The sequence below is a fragment of the Lathyrus oleraceus genome, chromosome 7 (assembly GCF_024323335.1).
Source record: "Lathyrus oleraceus cultivar Zhongwan6 chromosome 7, CAAS_Psat_ZW6_1.0, whole genome shotgun sequence".
Taxonomy (NCBI): domain Eukaryota; kingdom Viridiplantae; phylum Streptophyta; class Magnoliopsida; order Fabales; family Fabaceae; genus Lathyrus; species Lathyrus oleraceus.
In genome coordinates this window covers 267,037,952-267,059,026 of record NC_066585.1, presented here as the reverse complement: position 1 = coordinate 267,059,026, position 21,075 = coordinate 267,037,952, and the positions used below count along the sequence as shown (strand labels likewise).

Here is a 21,075-nt window from a genome sequence, read left to right as displayed (position 1 = left end):
CTTTCCAGCATAGGGGGTTGAACTCTAGCAGCCAGTTCACGCCACCTCTGGGCATACTCCTTGAAGCTTTCATTGGATTTCTGACATAGACTCTGCAGCTGAGTCCGGCTCGGTGCCATGTCCATGTTGTGTTTGTATTGCCTCAAAAAGGCCTCACCCAGATCTCTCCAGCATCGGATCGAATCTCTCTCTTCAATTCCATGTACCAGTCCAAAGAAGCCCCAGATAGACTATCTTGGAAAAAATACATCCACATCTTTTCATCATCGGTATATGCAGAGATCTTTCGATAATAAGCCTGCACATGGGTGCGAGGGCAAGAAGTACCGTTGTATTTGTCGAATGACGGTGCTTTGAACTTGTGAGGGATTCTCAAACCTTCAACCAATCCCATATTAGTAACATCAAAACCGAGAGAATTCTGACTTTCCATAGCACGGATCTTCTCAGCAAGAGCTTCAACTTTACGGTCTCTCTCGTTAACCCTTCCCAGAACGTCTTCGCCTTCACTGAGCAGAGAGAACATATCCTCTTGTCTGTCAACAATCGGAACAGGATTACGGGCCGGAGCACGGACTACTCTGGCATTAGCGGCATCTGGAACAATAGGTTGACCGTTGATTCGAATACCCCCCAACTCATCACCTACAGCATAGTTGTTGATGGGTACAGCAGCAGCAGCATTGTTATCATTAACCGGGCCTCCCTCTGGCGGAGCATGGTTGACCAGTGGATTTGCAGCCTCTTGTCTCTGAACCATGGCTCGGAGTTCTTCTTGCCCTTGCGCAACCCCTTGCATCATATTCATAAACTGGGCCATGCTAGCCTTCATCTCAGCCAACTCAGCTTGAAATTGATCCATACTTCTCTGTTGATTCAGTCTTGTTGAGTAGCGGTGCGGACGTTGATCAACTATCCTGCCTCAACAGGAACCAAGAGTGAGAAGTCACGACCAAGAACACCTGTTATGCAAAAATGATATGAGTATGATGCTAATGATGCGTATGATGCACATGATATGCTCATTTCTCAGGCATTCAAAGAGCCTGACCCATCCTGAAAAGATGGCAACCTGCAGCAACAAGAGAACAAACAGATACAAGGAAATGCTGACATCCTTATATATACATAAGGGTAAAAAGGCATACAACCAATGTCAACAGAATATCTGAATAAACAACGTACAAAGAAAAAGAATCCCATCCAACAAGCCTGGAGGTGATTCTTAACAAAAGATCTAAGAGATGTCTTACACGCAAATGAATCCCATCCAACAAGCCTGGAGGTGATTCTCAACAAAATACAATCAGAGACACAAACTAAGACAGACGGTCTTCCGGAATGAGGGTCTTCAGGTAATGGCACTGGTCTATCAACAGTGTGCATTCTGAACATTCTGGTAGAGGGGTAATCTTCTCCTTCAACTGCCGTCTAAGCTCTACCACTTCTCCTCCAAGGTGGTTCTCTGATGCCTGTCTCAAGTCTACTTCCTTCTTCAACTGGATGTCTTTATCTCTGAGTTGCTTCTCCAAGTCTCTGATCTTCTTCTGATAGCTGGCCTCAACCCTCTGCAGCCTCAAGCGCTCCCGATGTTCTGCGTCTAACATGCTCTCCATCTCCTCGTAGGATCTCTTCTTGTTCCTTGCTCTGCTAGCATCCTCTCCTTGCACTTCCCTGAGTTGATGGGCCAAGTGCAGCTTATCAGCTTTAGCTTTGTACAGCTCCATCTGGGTATCTTGCTCCTTCTCTCTCAAATGGCGATTCTCCATCAAGGCTTGCTTGTAGTGCTCTGCAGGCACACTATCAGCAAGGACCAAAGGTGGTTGCTCTTGCAACGGCTCCATCCTATCATAGGGTAGCAGCAAAGTTTCCACTCTCTTCTTTACCCAATCGGTGTAATCGGGCATTGCAATGGCAAACTTCTTCCCTAAGACGGATCCATCCTTCACTCCCACATCTCTCCAGGCTTTCCCTATCTGCTCCAACTTAGCAGGGTCATCCTTCTTCTCAAAACAAAAACTTTCGGCCATCTCAGCTTCGAGCGGTCTTTCACTCATAACAAACCCTAGCTGGCGAAGAGAAAGAACTGGATTGTAGTTGATGCAACCTTTGGTCCCTATGAGTGGCACGCTCCGGAATTCACCACAACTTATGATGACATCCTTCACATCCATCCGGTACGACTGCCACCTGATGTCATAGGAAGTGAGCGACATGACCCTCTGAGTCCACTTCAAAGTGCTCTGGGTATCCACAAATGGTCCACTGGCTGGCAGAAGAGACATGAACCATTTGAACAGAAGAGGCAGGCAGCACCTGATGGCTCCTCCCTTACCATGCCTGCTGTGAATGGCATAGTAAGTATCTGCTAGAAGAGTAGGGATTGGATTCCCTCTGATGAAAATGCTGATAGCAGTGAAGTCAATGAAATTTGGCATACTGGGAAATAGGATGACCCCATAGATCATGGCAGCTAGCTGTGCGTGAAAAACTTCCCAATTCCCCTTTTCTGCTTCAACTCTGGCTACTCTCAACAGGAACTTCAATGGCAGACCTACAACCTCTCCACAGGGCTTCCAATTCTCACCAACTTCCTCAACACTCAACCGGAGAGCTCTGGCAATCAATCTGAAGTCGACCTCCTTTGGGACGTCCAAGAAGGGAGTCTGATGCTGAATAGGGATACTCAATAGGATAGAATACTCTTCGAGAGTGGGTGCAAGCTGATAATCCTGGAAAGTGAAGCACCTGAGCTCTGGGTCATAAAACTGAAGTAGTGTCTGCAGAGGCACCAGGTCAACTACTGTCTTCAATACTGTCAAGATATCTCCGTACCGCCCAACAAAACTCTTCAGTCGGTCATCTATCACGAGGCTACCCAACTCAACTAGCGGAGTCAACGGCTCACGGTGGAAACTGTAGGAACAGGTTTTCCGCTTCGGCTCGGGAACTGTTGTCATCTCTATCAGTAGACAGACTCTGGAATGTACCTGAGAAATGATATGCATGCAGAGATTAGTTTTTTCTTTTTTCTTTTTTTTTTTTTTTTGATGATTTTTTTTGATTTTTTTTTTCAATGCGTTTCTTTTGAAAAATAAATATGCTATGATGCACATGATGCAGACTGGACTGGCTGGTTGTGCAAACTCTGATACTAGGTCGAAGCTTCAGTCAAAATCGGAACATAAATCCCACTTAAGGTTAACTGAACACTGTCTGAACACAAAGTCACCATCAGAACCAAGTCACCAACAGAACCGAGTCACCAACGGTACCTGTAATGAAATAACCCTTCCCCATTCACGGGTGCAGTCTAGGCCAGGGTAAAGCTGAGAGAAACGCAACATAAATAACCTTTCGCAGAAATACTATCATATACACACCCGAAGTATGTAACGACAGTATCCCACCAGGGTCTGAACTGCTCGTGATATCAATGTTCCGCTAAGTGGCGCCATACCACCCGCTTCCCATGAATCACTCTATTCCTAATCATCCTAGATTTTCACTCATGGTCTGGGTATTGGACCTTTTACCTCAACTGACTCCCCCCCCACACAGAGAAAAACAGACAGCCAGCCAGTAATGAATAATGAATATGAATGCAAACATCAATGCACACAATCAATGCAAACAATAAATGTACATATATACAATGAATGCAATAAAATACAACAAGCAGAAAGCAACCAAAACCCTAATCCTAGAGAGCGCTAGGAGAGACTCGCTCAGGGAAGATGGACCAGCAGAGGTCAACTTCTCTATATCCCCAGCAGAGTCGCCAGCTGTCGCATCGCGCGAAAAACCGGCGGGAAAAGAAAGAAACAACAGAGCCGCCACCGTGCGTTATTTATCCCAAAAGAGGGAAAGGAAACGCTCAGAGTAAACCTGGGAAAGAACATGGTCTCGCGACCAAAGAGAATGGGTTCGGGAGTCGGTTATGCGAAGGGAAGGTATTAGCACCCCTACGCATCCGTAGTACTCTACGGGATCCACGCACAATAGAAAGGAAAATTGGTTGCTAAACACTGCTTAAATACTCACACACACTGGCTGAAAGAGACAAAAGAAACTGACTGAAACTGACTCGGCAGGACATCGTATCCTGGGCCTACTTAGTCTATCAGGCATAGACATCAGAGTCGAAGTAGTTCGGACTGGGGAAACGACACATGCTCGCTAGGATGTCGCATCCTATGCATACGTATCTTCTCGGACGAGAGAAGAATCAGAGCATTCGTAGCTCGGCTGACACGCGCACAAACAAACAGACAAAGGCAAACGTGGAGCCCGAATGCCAATCACTGGACTTACATCAGCATCCGAACCAAAACACACACAAGAAGGCAAACATGGAGCCTGAATGCCAATTGCTGGACTTACATCAACATCCAGACCAAAACGCACGCACACTGGAACCCAAATGCCACTCGATGGACTTACATCAGCTTCCAAGCACACAACAACAAAACAAGTTAGTAGGGAGTCGGGGACTCGAGCCTATAACTGTCAAGCACACACTCAAACAGACAGACAACAAATTGCTAAGGAGTCAGGCACTCGAGCCTAGCAACTGTCAAACAACACACACAAAAGAAAAAAAAGGGCGCCCGGAGAGATCAGCTCAATCTCCTGCCTACATACTTCATCTGGTATGAAGATCAGGGCGATGTAGTTCCCCTACAGAGGGATAAAGGACTAGCCTAACCAGATAACAGAGGGAGACACAACACTAGGGAGACTACGACTCGAGCCTAGATGTTATCATGCAAAATCAACCTTAAGTTAAGGTTTCTAGCTAACTGGCACAGGGAGCCAACCTACCCTAAACATGACTTGCACAGGAAGCAAGCCACACACACACTTAACTTGCACAGGAAGCAAGCCAAGCAAAACCTAACTTGCACAGGAAGCAAGTCTAAACTAATCCTAACTTGCACAGGAAGCAAGTCAAACAATCCTAACTTGCACGGGAAGCAAGTCAAACAATCCTAACTTGCACAGGAAGCAAGTCAAACAATCCTAACTTGCACAGGAAGCAAGTCAAACAATCCTAACTTGCACAGGAAGCAAGTCAAACAATCCTACAAGCACAGATAGCACACACTATACACAAGCAAGTGGCTCAAACAAGGGTTAGGTTTTAGTCGAGGGGTCATATCAACCTCAACAAACAAACCTCTGGAATGGGGTGAGTGTTGCTCTTAACCTTGCCATTGAGGGGCTAAGGTGAAGCAGATGAAAGGAGATGAGGGGTGTGCCTCATTGCTTCTATCCCTGACCTGGGAGAGCATTTGACAAGAATGTGTGGGTTCAGAAAGTGGGAACCCTTCTACACATTTAAAACTGACTCAACTGTACAATTGCACAAGATCTTGGGTTTTTATCTGTAATGCATCAACACAGTGGTGTGAGCAAAGCAGATGACACACTGAATAGTGGGGGATAGATTGCATATCCCTACCTTCCACCAATTGCCTCTTCACTTAGGAGGACTTTGACTCTATGCAAGGACAAAAGTAAACAGTCACAAACATTGCCTCTTAAGGAGGACTTCAGACAGTTGCCTGGCCAAGTAACAGGCCAGGTCTTCCAGACTACATGAAGTAAAAGAGATTATACCTCAAGCAAGTTGCTAAAAAGCAAAGCAAATCAAGTTCAGAGAACTTAAGCAACTAAAGTACCTGAAAAAAGTCAAAACAATCAGCAAACAGTTCAAAAGTTTAAATCAAAAGGAATTGGTAAACAGTCAACACAGATGGTCAACTGTGCAAGGCACAAGACTCAAACACATGAGTCAAACCTACAAAACAAAGGTTAGCATATGGTAAACAATCAAGTTCAAACAAGTTTGAATGATCTTTGAGGCATTGGTGCTTAACCTGAAACAAGAACTCAATTGTAAGCTCAAAAGACCACTAGGACTAGCCTAGGGTCAAGGATGAAAGAAAAAGTCAAAACAGCAAAGAAAAGTCAAACAAAGTCAAGGTCAAACATTTAGTAAGCAATCACAATTGGGCCCACATTCAAATCATGCATTATTATCATTTCATGAACATTTGAAGTCAAAGTAAGGCAAATGAAAGCACAAAAAAGTCAACAGAATGACTTGCATCAAAAGTCAACCCAAACAATCTCAAAAATCATCAAATAAATCACATTCAATCCTAACATCTAGCATGGCAAGCATGTCAAATTTCATGGCATTTGGATGAGAGGAAGGCAGTCAATGAAAATCAAGAAGTCAAACCAAATTTAAGCATGCACAATGAAGGTCAACAAACATGGGTCAACTTTAGAAAATCATATCAGATTGAAAACAGGTGAGAAATGAATGAGATTAACACCAATGCAAAGCTCAATATGTCTAGTTATCACATATGAAATTTCATGATCATATAATATGGTATGAGAATTTCCCAAAGGATATGGCAATGTGTAGCACAAAAAGTCAACATTTGACTAGGCAGGGAAGAAAATTCTCAAATAAATGGAAAACAGCACAATCAAATCCAGGAAAAATCACACATGAACTAGACATGTAAGGGAGGGATCATGCAAAATTTGGGGTCATTTGGATGTAAGAAAGCATGCCATTGAAAATCAAGAAAATGCATATCATTATTGTGACACCAAATGCAACCTCTAACTTCAAAAAATCAAAGCTCACACACCACATATGATAAATGCACAAACTTTATACCAAAACAAAGGTGAATGTGTCTAGTTTCTCCACAAAAAATTTCAGAACCAATGGATGCAACATGAGTATTTCACAATTGTTTTGGCAATATGTATCACTTGGGCATACATGACAAGAAAACTTATACCATTTAAAATCCAGCCACACAAAAAATTATTAAAAATCATAATAAAATGCTAGACATTCTTGTGAACATTATGCAAAAATTTTCATGAATTTTGGAGTTAAATCGAATGAGTTGTGAATTTTAGAAGATGAGTGAATAATTGGAGCAAAACATGAACACATAATGTGATTTAATGAGTCAACATTGGTCAGCGTGGCAAAATGGTAAATAGGCGTATCACTAAACCAAACGCACCGTTTCAATGGGGACATGTGAAATGTTGTGATTGGTGGCTCAACAGAACAGTGAACAAAACGCAGTAAAATGCCAAGTTTTCTGGAAATTCTCTAGGGTTTGTGAATGGAACAGTAACACTCATCATCTCCAACAAACATGGAATACTGACACGCCCAGAAACAGCACACAAGCATGGCAATGATATGGTGGTTCATACAGCATCCAGACAACAATAAAACCAAACACTAATCGAGCAAAATTCTGGGCAGACATTCTTTATGGTTTGTACAGCAGCTCATATTCATATGACCAGCATCATGAGAAAAATAATTCCAACCAAGAGGCCCAATCAGTCTGGCAACTAAACATCATCATCAAATAACATCAAACAGAAACAACAAACACGGTTCATGGAAATATTCTGGGCAGGTTTAATGGTTTTAAGACGACAGCAGTGCATCATCATCACCATACAAAAATCGACCACAAAAAATTCACCCAGAAACAGAAATTGAGTACACCAATCTCTTCAGCATTCAACATACATTAATAATCCAAGCATTGTTTTCCTTAAGACACAATAACCATCATGAATCGAAGACAAATACATTCATACATCAGTTTTCAAATCAAGAAATCTCCCAGCATACTCAACCATTTTATGTGTTCTAAAGCTCAAAATGCTCAGCATGTAAAGATATATTAAACCTATAGCATGGATTAGAGAATGAAGAGAGTTGAAATCTTACTTGGCTGTGAAGAAAATCGAGGAACAGTGCTTGTTTGGATGATGTAGCTTGAAACAGGTGCAGATTATGGTTTGGAATGATGAAACCTTGAAGAACTCGGCTCAGTAATGCTTGCAAGTGTCCAAATCAAAAACTGCCATTGTTAACCCATGAAGAAAAACAGAATATGAAATGGAATTCCAGCTGGGATTTGTTGGCTGTAAGGAGCTCCAAATGAAGTTCAAGTGATGATATGACCAAAGGATGCTCAAGGGTTGAAGCTCTTTGACAGAAATTCGATTTTGGCCCAAAATGCAATTTTAGAGAGAAAAGAGTATTCTGTGGTTTTTAGGTTGTGGCTGCTGTCTCTGGTTTTCTAAATGACAGGAAAATGGTGGAATGGATGTTGTGTCAATGCAGGGCCAGGCTAGGTTCATTGGTGTTTTGGACAGAAATTTGAAAATGGCCAAAAGTGAAGTGTTTTGTGAATGAGAGCACATGACTGAATCCTGGTTTGATGGATGCAGCTAGCAAGGTTTCACATGACAGGAGAATGGTGTTTCTAATGTGCTGTGCTATGTTGCTTTGTGGTTTGACAGCCAATCCTGAAAATCCAATAGCCAGGTCAGTTAGGCCTTTTTTAGTTTGAGTGAAGTTCTATGGTTCTTTTTCTGTTGGATGTTGTGACAGGATTCTTTGAAATGCAAAGCCAATAGCCAGGTCAGGTTTGAGAGAGTGTATGCACTTGGTTCTGTTGGCAAGGCTTTTTTAGCATGGTGAAAATTCTATATGTTTGTCATGTCTTGCCAAGAGTTTGTAGTATGACAGAAAATGAACAAGACTGCTATGTGCAGTACCAAGCATGGCCAGTTTTTTGTTCTTTTTAAATTCTTTTGACAGCTCTTTGAAATGTAACAGCAAGGTGAGTTTTTTGAGAGAGTGGACCATGCTTCTTCTGCTGTCAAATGGCTGCTATTACTGACTTCTCATGACAGAAAATCATGGACAATTCTGCTGCCTTTGTGGTAAAAGCATGGCTTATGGGATGTGGTTTGGTGAAACTTGTACTTTCTTTCCAAAAATCAAGCAAACTAGCATGGGCTGTATGTACTTCATAATTTGACTTGGCAAACATGTTTTAAATGATATTTCTGAGCTGTTCCAATTGGCCAAATGTTAGAAAAATGTTTATATCAAAAAGTCAAACATTGGTCAAACTTGCATTTAAATGAGATAGGTCAAAAAATGCCATTTTGATTGGTGAAGTTTTGGCTCATGAAATTTATATTTTTGGAAAGAGGGGATCAAATGTGACTTGTAGGAAAAAACCCCACCAAATTTGGCCAAACGGTTTGAGAGATATGCCCCTTTGAAGTTCAAGATTTTCTGAAATCGATTCGATCATAACTTGCCAACCACACATGGGAATTGAGAGTTCTTGGACTTTTTGGAAATGGGAGAACAAGATCTTCAACTTTCATGTTGGGAAAAAATTCATTTGAAGCTTGTATCATGATGTAAGTTTGAGGATCAAGACTTTCCATTTTTGGTAAGTTTCAGTTACAGGTCCAGTTTCCGTTTTGGGAAATTTCTGCTCTGGCTTCAAATTCTTCCATGATGGTGTTTGGCATGATATATGAGGACTATTTGGACATGAATGAGCTCTCACAAACCAATTCCAATCATCAAATCACTGATTAAATGGACAGTTGACCAACAGTTGACTTTTAGGGTTTTTGACTGACTGAGCCTCTTCTGATGAATTCCAAACCCTAATTCCTTGAGAACTTGACTTCAAATGATGTCCCAAGTTGTATGAACTCTTGATTATTGATCGTGGTGCCCAAATTCCACAAGAATGGCCACCATCCACTGCTTTGACTGACTGTTGACTTTCTAGGGTTTTTGACTGTCTGTGTATGAACTGATGACCTCTGAGCCTTCAACCCTTGACTTGAACACTTCAAATGGACCTCCAAGTCATGTGAACTTGTTGGACAAACCCTAGGGCCTTGGCTCCTTGAGAAATGCACTTGCTTGCTTGGTTGACTGATCTCCTGATCAGTTTGACCTAATTCCTTGATCGGCTTGCACTTGAGGCAAAAGAGGCAATGCAATGCTATGCAATGGACCATGATATGCTATGACCTAATATGAAAATGTATGTACAATGATAGGTGCAAATTTGAGGTGCTACAGGCTCAAACAATGGGTTTGACTGCCGAAGCAAGTCATCTGTACATGGGTAGTATTCGCTCTTAACCTTGCCATCGCGAGGCTAAGGTGAAGCAGATGAAAGATGAGTGAAGATTAGACTTCACAGCTCTTATCCCTGACCAGGGAGAGCTTCAGACAAAGGAGCGTGGGTCCAGAATGGAGGGACCCTTCTACGCTCAAAGACTCTGACACAACTGTACAAAGTACAAGATCCTGGGTTTGTGCCCCAATGCATCAACACACAGCCGTGTGAGCAGAGGGACGACTCAACAGAATAGTGGGGGATAGATTGCATATCCCTTGGCTTCCACCAATTGCCTTAATCAAGGACTTTACCTGCTTGGGCACAATATTAAACAATCACAAACATCGCCTCTTAAGGAGGACTTCGGACAGTTGCCTGGCCAAGTAACAGGCCAGGTCTTCCAGACTACATGGAGAATAGAAGTCCTACCTCAATTGGTTTAAAAACCAAGCAACAGCAAGCAAGTTCTCAAGGAACTGTAAGCAACTTAATGTACCTGAAATCAATCAAGTATCATCAGTACTCAGACAAACAAACAATAAACAACAAATGTTAATCTATACAGACAACACAGGTTAATGCACATAAGTGCCAGCTATAAGCCCAAGCTCAAGCATCAATCCCTACAACACAAAGCCAATGTTAGTTCACAATATCAAACAAATTCAATTTAAATTGCCTTGAAGCAACCTCCTTAAGCATTATGCATTTCATCCTGAAAATCCAAACCAAATGTGAGAAACAAGACCACTAGGCCAAGCCTAGGGTCCAAAAGGGATAAAAAGTTCCAAACAGCAAGTGCAACCCAATCCAAAATCACATTCAAACAAATCAAAAGCAAATGCAATTGGTCCCATGCTTATATCAATCACCATTATCATTTCATGCACAATTTAACATCAATCATGCAATTTGCAACTCCAAATGACCAAACAGAACTATCTCACTCAAAAGCATACCAAATCAATTCAATTAATTCCACAAAAATTCACACCTAAACAGGACATATTCAATGTATAGCATGTCAATTTTCAGCTCAATTGGACAAAAGAAAGTAGGTCAATGAAAATCAAGAAATCCAGACACAATTATACAAGCCAATTCAAGGCATCCAAGCAAGCATCCACTTCAATAATTCATAAAACAGTGACAACATATTAGAAATGAATGGGATCAAAAGCAGGATGTCCTACAATGTGTCTACTATGCTCATGTCAAATTTCATCTTCATCCAATACCATATGAGAATTTCACAAGCAAAATGCTAACATGTGTCACACAAGGTTACCAAATGAGCATACAGAGAAGAAAATTATCAATCAATTTGAAAATGCAACCAAAAATTCCAGCAAAATTCACATGTTATCTTGACATACCAATGATCATTCATGCAAAAAATTGGAGCAATTCAACAATCCTAGGTCATGCAAATAAAATCAGAAAGTTGACCTAGCTTGGTGTGACACAAATTGTCACACCTTACTTCAAAAAATCATATCTCCATCACCAAGTATCCAAAAATTGCAAACTCTACATGGAAATCACTATCAATGAATCCAGAATAAGCACAAAATTTTTTATTCATTTCTTTGGAAGTATGAGCATTTCATGATAGATATGGTGAAACATGCAAAAAATGTACACAAGTCAAAGATCAATAGGCCAAGTCAAAATTTCTCCAAGCACAACTTATGTTATCATGCCTATAAAAAACTAGACAAAATTATGAATCCAACAAAAAAAGTCTCACTAATTTTGGATTAGAAATGAATTTTTTATGATTTTTGTAAGTTTTGTTAGTTTATGAAATAATTATTCAAAAGGAATTATGATATAATTAATTATCAGTGGCAGTATGGTAAATAAGAGATCCAAGGCCAAAACGACTGTGTAGCGCATTAATGCGTTGGACGCTCGCTATTGGTTGTCACAGGCGGGAAACATGATTTCAAATTGCCAATCCAGCGAAACGGATCAAACAGGGAAATAATTCTAGAAAATGTTGAAGTTCTTGGCCGTGTTCTTCGAGCCAAATTCCAGAAAAATGAAAACACGCAAATCTCAACCAAAATTAATAAATCATATATCATTCTCTTCGTCCTTCCACGTACATTCAAGATATGCTAACAAAATCTCCTAATTTCTACTATATCTCACGGATCGAGCGGTTTAAGATATGACATCAAAACAAAAAATCAAGATATCTCATTCATCAACTCACCAAATCAAAAACCAATCACATCCTGTTAATCTACAATGAACGCACTACAAAAGCCCTAGCATGGTTTGAGCAATGAGGAGGTTCGAAAATTTACCTTAGATTGAAGACAGTGATGAATTTGTGTGTATTTGGATGTGATTCTTCAAAACAGATGAAGAAGAAGGTTGAGGAAGGTGAATAGAACTCGTATTTCAGCTCAAGCACGATCCAGATGTGAGAACTTTCCAAATGCCATTGATGAGCACACTTTGAACAGTGGAGATTCAGAAGCTTTCTTGCACCAATTCGATGAAACAGTCCAAGCTTATGGTTTGTAGAGCATGAATCATCAAGAATCTTGCAATTTCATTGAGAATTGATGGAGTTTTGGCCAAAAATGTGATGAAGGTTTTTGATGAATTTTGGAGAAAAATGGAGGGAAAAGTGGTTACACCTTGAGAATTGTGATTGTCATCAACATTTCAGTTATAATTAGAGCTTTATACTCTTGCTTAATCATCCTCTTGATCACCAATTAACCAAATGAAATGTAATTAGCATAATGTGCAATTTTCAATGCAAGGGCAAAATTGGCATTTCACATAAGGGCTCATGACAGCTGTATGACAGCTCAGACATCTTCTAATTATCATTTGTGATATGTTGGCTTTGATCCCATGTTGATTGGCCTTGTACAATTCATTTTCCATATGTCATGCCAAATTTTGCATTTTAAATGATAGTTCAAAAATGGCCTAGCCAAATATTGCACCTTGAACACTCATGACAATTCAAACCATTTCTAATTGGCATATGTGATATGTTGCAAAAACTCCCATTCCAAAATTCCAATTATTTCTCCATTTGGACCATTTTGCCCTTGGATCTTTAATTGTACACTTGAAAATTGACCTTTTGCATTGACCATTTTTGATGAATTTCAATTATGCACCATGAAAGTACATGTCAAATGGAGTTTGCTCATAAAAAAATCACTCAATTTGGACACTCCATGTGAAAGTTATGCCACTTTGATTATGGGTCATTTTTGAAATTGAATGGATCATAACTTGTCAACCATACATGGGAATTTCAAGTTCTTGGACTTTTTGGAAAGGTGAGACCAAGATCTACAACTTTCATGTTGAACAAATTTTCATTTGAAGCTTCCTTGGACATGTAATTTTGTGATGAAAAACTTTCCATTTTTGGAAACTTCCATTACAAGTCACTTTCTATTTTTGGCAGTTTTTGTCCTGACTTTATTTTCTTCATTCTTGAGCTTTGACATGTCAAATAACACTTGTTCCAACATGAATGAAGTGTATCCAACTCTCTCCCACCTCCAAATCCATAAAATCAAGCACAGTTGACCACAGTTGACTTTTCAACTGATAGATGAATTTGGCAATGCACTAATCAATCTGAGCCCCAATTCTCTGATGAAATAGCTCAAGGATGAAACCCTAGCCTCCATAAGCTCAATAAAATCATGGAATGATCCTCAGATCCACTGTAGACCCCATCTCCTAGCTATGCCCTGATTGGCCCAATACAACTGATTAGGGTTGACCAGTGGTCAAAACCCTAATCTCAAGGAATAAACTCAATCTCTTGATGATGATGATGAATCATTTCAAACAAGATGAAGACCAATCTCCTTGAGTACCACAAAACCCTAATTTGGACCTCCACATCCTCAGATGATTAATGACCAGTCCAATGAAACCCTAGCTTGCACATGACCTCCTTTCTTCTGATCAAGACTTGGGAGGATAACTTCGCACAATGTAACCATATGATATGCAATATGCAATGCCTAATGACCTAAAAATGCAATGCAATATGTTATGCTAGTCCCAAGAGAGGAGGGCAAATTTTGAGGTGTTACAACCGCTTCTTCCAATTTCTTGTACTTGTCTTGTTCTTTTGTTCTCTTGACCCCTGCTCGAATCTTTAGTTCGACGATCTCTTATTCAGCTAATCGAAGTGCTTCATGCTGCTCGTTTTCCTTACTCTTCAACTGCTCATTTTCTGCTCTGATTTCTATCTCAACCTGTCTTCAGCGATCACACAATTCTTGCCACCTTTGCTGGCGCTCAATAAGCCTATATTCAGCTATTCCTAACTGCTCCTTAGCAGCCTTGCAAGCTTTCTTCAGTATATCCTCACCTGAACAGACTTTACGGATGTAATCAGCATTTTCAGCAATCATTTCATTGCTTTGTTTTTGAAGCTCATTCAACCTTTGAACTTCTCTCTCAGCTTTTTTCTTAGCGCACAAAGTTTTCCTGAGGCCTTCACTCAGCTTCGCTTTCAACTTATCGGCTTTTCCCTTTTCTTGCTTCAAACTGTTGTACTCAACCATGCTGACAGACTCAACCATAACCGGATCACATGGTTCTCCCATAGAGAAAGGTAGACGAGTAATCCAAGCTCTTTCTCGCAACCAACTATCATACTGGGAAGACGATATGTTGTTACATTTTCCATAGACAGTAGCACCTTTAGTCTGAATATTCCTCCAAGCTCCAACAACTTGCTTAACCAGTTCTAGATTATCTTGCACTGGGAAGTAGAAAGATTCCACCAGGTCTTGATCCTTAGGAGCGTGAGTCAAGGCATACGCTAATTGTCTTCTCGAAAGAATCAGGTTATAGTTGATACAACCCTTCATACCCAATAATGGTACATAAGGGTATTTCCCACAACTAACCACAAAATCGCCACCCTTGGTATTCTGATTACACCATCTGATGTCTTTAGCAGTCAAGACAACCAACCTTCTAGCCCAATTCCTGGCTTGATGCGGATTCCGGAAAGCATCGTCATTTGGCAAATGCCCCGCAAGCCACTTATGGAACAATGGAGCGCAACATCTGACTAATCTCCCTCGTCTCTTCTCATTCTTATTGTGCACCGAAAAATAAAAATCACCAAGAAGGGTGGGAACCGGGTTCTTTAGCAGAAAGATATGAATAACACTCATACTCACAAACTTCGGTTCATCGGCGAATAGCATAATACCATAGACACTCAATGCTAACAGAGCATACACAGCCTCCCAATTGCCTCGAGCAGCACACTCTTCGGCTTTGTCTACCACAAAATCCAGATGAAAACCAGACAGACCTCCCTTAGAAGAGAGATTTTCCTTCACAACAAACACTTCCAGATGAAGAGCCTTAGCAATATCCTTATGCTCTGGTGGAGGAATATCGGAGTTGAAAGGGACACAATGCTGTAGAGGAACACCCAAGATCATAGCATACCCTTCCAATAAAGGAGCCAATTGGAAATCCTGAAAAGTGAAGCAACGCAACTGAGGATCATAAAACTGCAAGCAAGTATGTATCAGACTCCTCTGAGAAGCATCCAAGTCTTCAACCATAGGCAAGATGTTGTCATAAGTATCCCGGAATAAACCCACATGGTTAGGAGTAATCAAAGCTTTTATCTGACACAGTGGGTCGATCTTGGTATCGAAGAAATGATATGTCACATTACTCTTCCTGGGAGCCTCCATAATAAGCACAGATCAGCCAAACCAAACCGAGAAAGGGAATACCCTGCAAATGAATAAGCATGAGATGTTGGATGCAAATATGCAGATGATGTTATGCAATGCAAAGGACATGTGACCGGTTCCGGCCATATACTGAACCACGAGCTGTTCTCTATGAAGAAGTCCTCAAAGATTCAAATCCACAAATAAAACCAGTGCCAGAAGTTCGGATCCAGGAAAAAAAACCATGACGATCAGGTACCAGGTATCAGATATCAGGGTATGATGAGGTCAAGGGTTCCTGCACACCTGTAAACAACCCGCCCAGCTCACATGCGGAGGCTAAAGGGTAGAGACATTGATATCACGGACTCTCAGGCCGAATAGTAATAACGTCCACCGTTTCCAGTTTGGCATTACCACTATAAGAGGAGTGTCTCAGCCAAGTTCCCATGCAAGTAAGGTAAAGGTCATCCTAAAGGTCATCCAGACTTAACGGTTCTCCCAGATAGCTCTAGCACTGTAGGAGATCCACAACACAGAATTCTCTAGAAAGATCCACATCTGAATTATGTTTTCACATTCCAACATCGGACCGAGATGGAACGTGAGGGCATGTGAAACCACGCTAATCCTAAGTGCACTCAGGCCTGTGTATTGGGCCTATCTCACGCAGAACATCCCACTCCCACAAACAAACAAACCAACAGAGCCAACAGACACGGTAATGATATGTACACAAGTGCTAAAAAATAAATAACTGTACAAAAGAATAAACACCCAACAAACAAGAAACCTACAAAAGCTAGGAGGGACTCGCTTAGGGAAACCTATTATCCCCAGCAGAGTCGCCAACTATCGCAACCTGAAAAATAGGAATGCGAAAAAAACAACTGGTGAGAAAGAAATGACAGAAGAGTCGCCATCGTGCGTTATTTATCCCAAAGGAGGGAAAGGAAACGCTCGAAGTAAACCTAGAAAAAGGAAAGGAAAAGACAAGGTCTCGCAACCAAATCTTGGGTTCGGGAGTCGATTATGCGAAGGGAAGGTATTAGCACCCCTACGCATCCGTAGTACTCTACGGGATCCACTCTTGTTGTTCTTGCCTAAAGGGTGTGGGTTTATCTAATGTACTATTTACTAAAAGAAGGGTCAAAAGAAAATGACTCGCACGGATGTCGCATCCACTGCATACGTATCTCATCTGAATATGAGAATCAGAGTCTTCGTAGCTCGGCTACCTACGGGTTAAAGAGGAGTGTGCTCGCTAAGACATCGCGTCTTATGCCTATGTATCTCATCTGGAATGAGAATCAGAGCAAGCCGTAGTTCGGCTAACTACGGGTTAAAGGGGAGTGTGCTCGCTAAGACATCGAGTCTTATGCCTACGTATCTCATCTGGAATGAGAATCAGAGCAAGCCGTAGTTCGGCTAACTACGGGTTAAGGGTTGTGTTTTGGGGTGAACGACGATACTGCGCAATCTACCAGATGCTCGACCTTTGGAGACTTACTCGCCTGTAGTAGAAGGAGTAAACGTGTTCTTAGGAGAAGAAAAATCAATGAGTTTGTTTGTGTTTTAGGGAGGCTCATGCAAAAAGGAAGTCCTAGACGAAGGAACCGCGCTACCTTAATTGACATGCAAACGAGAGACTATACGAAGCCTAGCAAACCTATGGGGAGACAATCACACCATACAAAACAAACATGCATAAAGTAAACACGCCAACAAGGAGGCTCAAACACATGGGTAGGGCTTTAGTCAAGAGAGGTCATATCAACCTCGACAAACAAGCCATGGAAAGATAATCAAATAGGCTCTTAACCACTGACATTGAACGTCAGGGTGAGCAGATCAAAAGGGTAATGAGAATAAGACCTCATAGCTCTTAACCCTGGACAGGGTGACCTCATGACAAAAAGTGGGGATTCAGAAAGGTGGAACCCTCTCCACTGACTGACCGGACAAAAGATCTTGGGCTTTTGCTTTGAAGCATCGACATGTAGTGTGAGGTTAAAGAACGACACACTGCATAACGGGGGATTGACTACTAATCTCTTTTATCCGTCAATTGCCTCTTTATGGAGGTCTTTGGCACTGGTGCCTCTTCTTGGGGGTCTTTGGGCACAAAAGTAAACACGCAAAAACATTGCCTCCTATCGAGGTCTTCCAGCTAAGAAAGCAGTAAAATGCGGGAAAAAATAAAGGGATCAAGAGATCTACCGGTCGGATAAAGATCCGAAGTAATAGCAACTAACGAAGCAAGAAACCCGGTGATCTCTTAGACTAGCACCATCGAAGAAAGCAAGTCAGCAAAGTAATCAGAATAAATCTCCAGATGGTATCCCACAAATAAAGTGGAATACCGAGCAAGCTGTCTCTTCAAAAGTCATGTGAGCCCTCACAAAAACTCAACAAACAGGTTAGAGTAACAGGATGAAATCAGGAGAAAACAATGCCATGACAAACACAAAACAGATTAGAGCAAACAGAAAAGCAACCGTTGTCGCGATCGCTGCTGCTTCGCTTAGCGAAGGCTTAGCGAAGCTTCGCTGCAGGCTCGCCTAGCGAAGGTGCTAGCGAACACCTGCGGGTTTAGGATTTCCCAATGGTAATAGTACGACTTCAGGGACTCCAAACCCTATGGTATCCCTTCCAGAAATCAAGTGATCAAACATTCAAGGCATTGTTCTACATGTTCATGCACATCTAAACCCACATGTAACCTAACGATAAAATCTCATACATTCAGATCATTCAAATTGAAAGCATAGAGTAAGGGGAATAGGGCAAACCTGATTGGAAAGATTGATTAAAATTGAATGGCACAGCTGGGTTTGCGAAGCAATGTTAGGGTTTGCGTGAGATGGGGGTGAAAAAGTGTGTGAGTCAGAGTGAACTTTTCAGAGCTGTCTGGAGGCTGCTGCAGATTAGTTCACACTCTCTGTCTCTGCTTTTCTCTTTTCTTTTTTTGTTTCACTGAAACTCTAGTATTTATAGCCTGACTTCGTGGCTTGGTGGGCTCAAATGAGGGCAACCCAAGCCCATGACTTTCTGTTATATTCTGAAAACGCGTGGTCTTCGCCTAGCGAAGGATCTGCTCGCCTAACGAGCATGACAGTTCAGATCCGCTAGGCGAACCACTCTGCTCGCCTTGCGAGCGTGACAGCTCAGGAACATATTTTTGCTCCTTCAAGATTAGCGTTTTGAATGATGAATAGACCCCATTTGAACCTATTGGAAGTAGCTCAAGTCTTTCCCTTGTGTTGACTAATCGCCCGGATAGAAACCACAAAGTGTCTTGGATCTGATTCTGATTGACATGATGAAATGCAATATGAAATGTTAAATGACCTAAAAATGAATGCATGAATGAGGAGGGAAAATTTTGGGGTGTTACAACAATAGTTTACATTTGAGTATCAGAATGACACCGTTTGAGGCATTGTATGGTAAAAGGTGTAGTAAACCTTTGTGTTGGTATGAATAGGGAGATAGTGTTGTAATTGGGGATGCGATTATCTAATAGACGACAGAGAAGATCAAAGTGATTCAAGAGAAGATGAGAGCTTCTTAGAGTCGCCAAAATAGTTACCATGATAATAGAAGGAAAACACTTGAGTTCCAAGAGGGAGATCATGTGTTTCTTAGAGTTACTATGGTAAATGGTGTTGGTCGAACTTTGAAGTCTTGAAAGCTCACACCGCATTTCATTGGTCCATACCAGATTTTGCGGAGGATATGAGAAGTGAACTATCAGATTGCTTTGTCGCCATAACTGTGTAATATTCACAATGTATTTCACGTGTCTCAATTGAGGAGATACATTCTGGATCCGCCTCATATGATCCAAGTGGATGATGTGTAGGTGAGAGATAACCTGACTATTGAGGCATCACCCATGAGGATGGAAAATTATGAAGTGAAGCAGTTGCGTGGTAAAGAGATTTCCTTGGTGAAGTAGCTTGGGGAGGACCAGCTGGTGAAAACATGACTTAGGAGCTGGAGAGCCAAATGATAGATTCGTATCTGACTCTGTTTGCTTAAGGTAATTTTCGAGGGCGGAAATTCTTTAAGAGGGAGAGAGTTGTAACACCCTAATTCTTGAATTATAAGATTATTTGAATTATTACGTTTTGCGTATTTATTTAATTATGAGTGATTAATTAAATATGGGAGTGAGGGTGTGTACCCTTGAGTTAAGGGTATAGAGGTAGTTGTAGGTGAGAGTAAAAGTGGTCCAGAATTACTAAAAATTATTTTAGTAATAATAGTTTACTATATTTAATTTGAAGAAAAATTGCGATCCAAAATGCAACAGAAATTAAAAAATTTCCTTTAGGCATCCTTACGAATGGGCATGATCAGTGATAGAAGTCGTTATCTCTTGTGGCAATTGAAACCTTTGATGCAGATCTAAGGGGTGATCATGAGCGTTGAATGGTGACAACACCTCTACTCAGTCCACACGAACGGATAGTGGTAGCTACTACGAATGAAGGCTTTGAGTGAGAGAGAGAAATAAAATTTCATCAAGTCAAATGCTTCTGCACAAGGGTTATATTTATAGAACCACTTATGTGGGCTGCAGGCTAAAAAGTCCACTTAAGTGTATGTGGCACATATCTTATGGTATACCGAAAATCACTTAAGCGCGTGGTATCTTACCACATTTTGTATTCTACTTAAGTGCATCGTACCTTATGATGTTCTAAAATTCACTTAAGTGAACCGTACCTTACGGTATTCCTTATTTACTCTATCTCTCATCAATCTTTCCTTTTATGTGTGACCCTATAGCTTTTCGCGACATTGGAAATTATATTAAATCACATATTTAACATAATAAATAGTGAGCGGTATCTAGCAACACATCACTGCTACCCAAGACACGAAAAATGTCATGTGATCTGACAAATCCCTTTTTTGTGATAATACTTGTGTGTACAATTACCCTTTTTTCCCTTATGTCTATATTGAACACAAGGCATAGATCGTGTCATCCTTGTCCAGTTCAATATTGGACCCTTAGACATTTATCCTGTTACGCAGAATGGGCAAATTCCATCTAGGTCACTCATGTCCCTCAGCCTACTCCGTGGAGTACCCATCAACTGTCTTTATGGTCATCCAGTTACGGACAATGTTTGATCAACAAGAAAACACTTGACTCTACATCTAGGGTCCATAGTGGTTTCAGGTTGAAGGGTGGTATACACCACTATCACCATGAGAATAACTTATGACACTTTGCATAACATTCTATGTAGTATTCTCATAGCGGGTCAATCTAGTATAAATATTACTCCTAATATTCATACCTATGTTTAAGACTTGATAACTCCTTATCCATG

General features: G+C 41.1%; 1 protein-coding gene across 1 annotated transcript; it reads right to left on the bottom strand.

The window, feature by feature from the left end:
• Nucleotides 1–14,278: 14,278 nt before the first annotated feature.
• Nucleotides 14,279–15,742, bottom strand: LOC127103357 (uncharacterized). The gene has a single exon (XM_051040627.1). It carries the CDS (start codon nucleotides 15,740–15,742, stop codon nucleotides 14,279–14,281), a length of 1,464 nt encoding a protein of 487 aa, XP_050896584.1.
• Between the last annotated feature and the right edge of the window lie 5,333 nt (nucleotides 15,743–21,075).

Coding starts and splice junctions, on each gene's coding strand:
- LOC127103357 (XM_051040627.1), bottom strand. CDS start 15,742: ATGGAGGCTCCCAGGAAGAGTAATGTGACATATCATTTCTTCGATACC.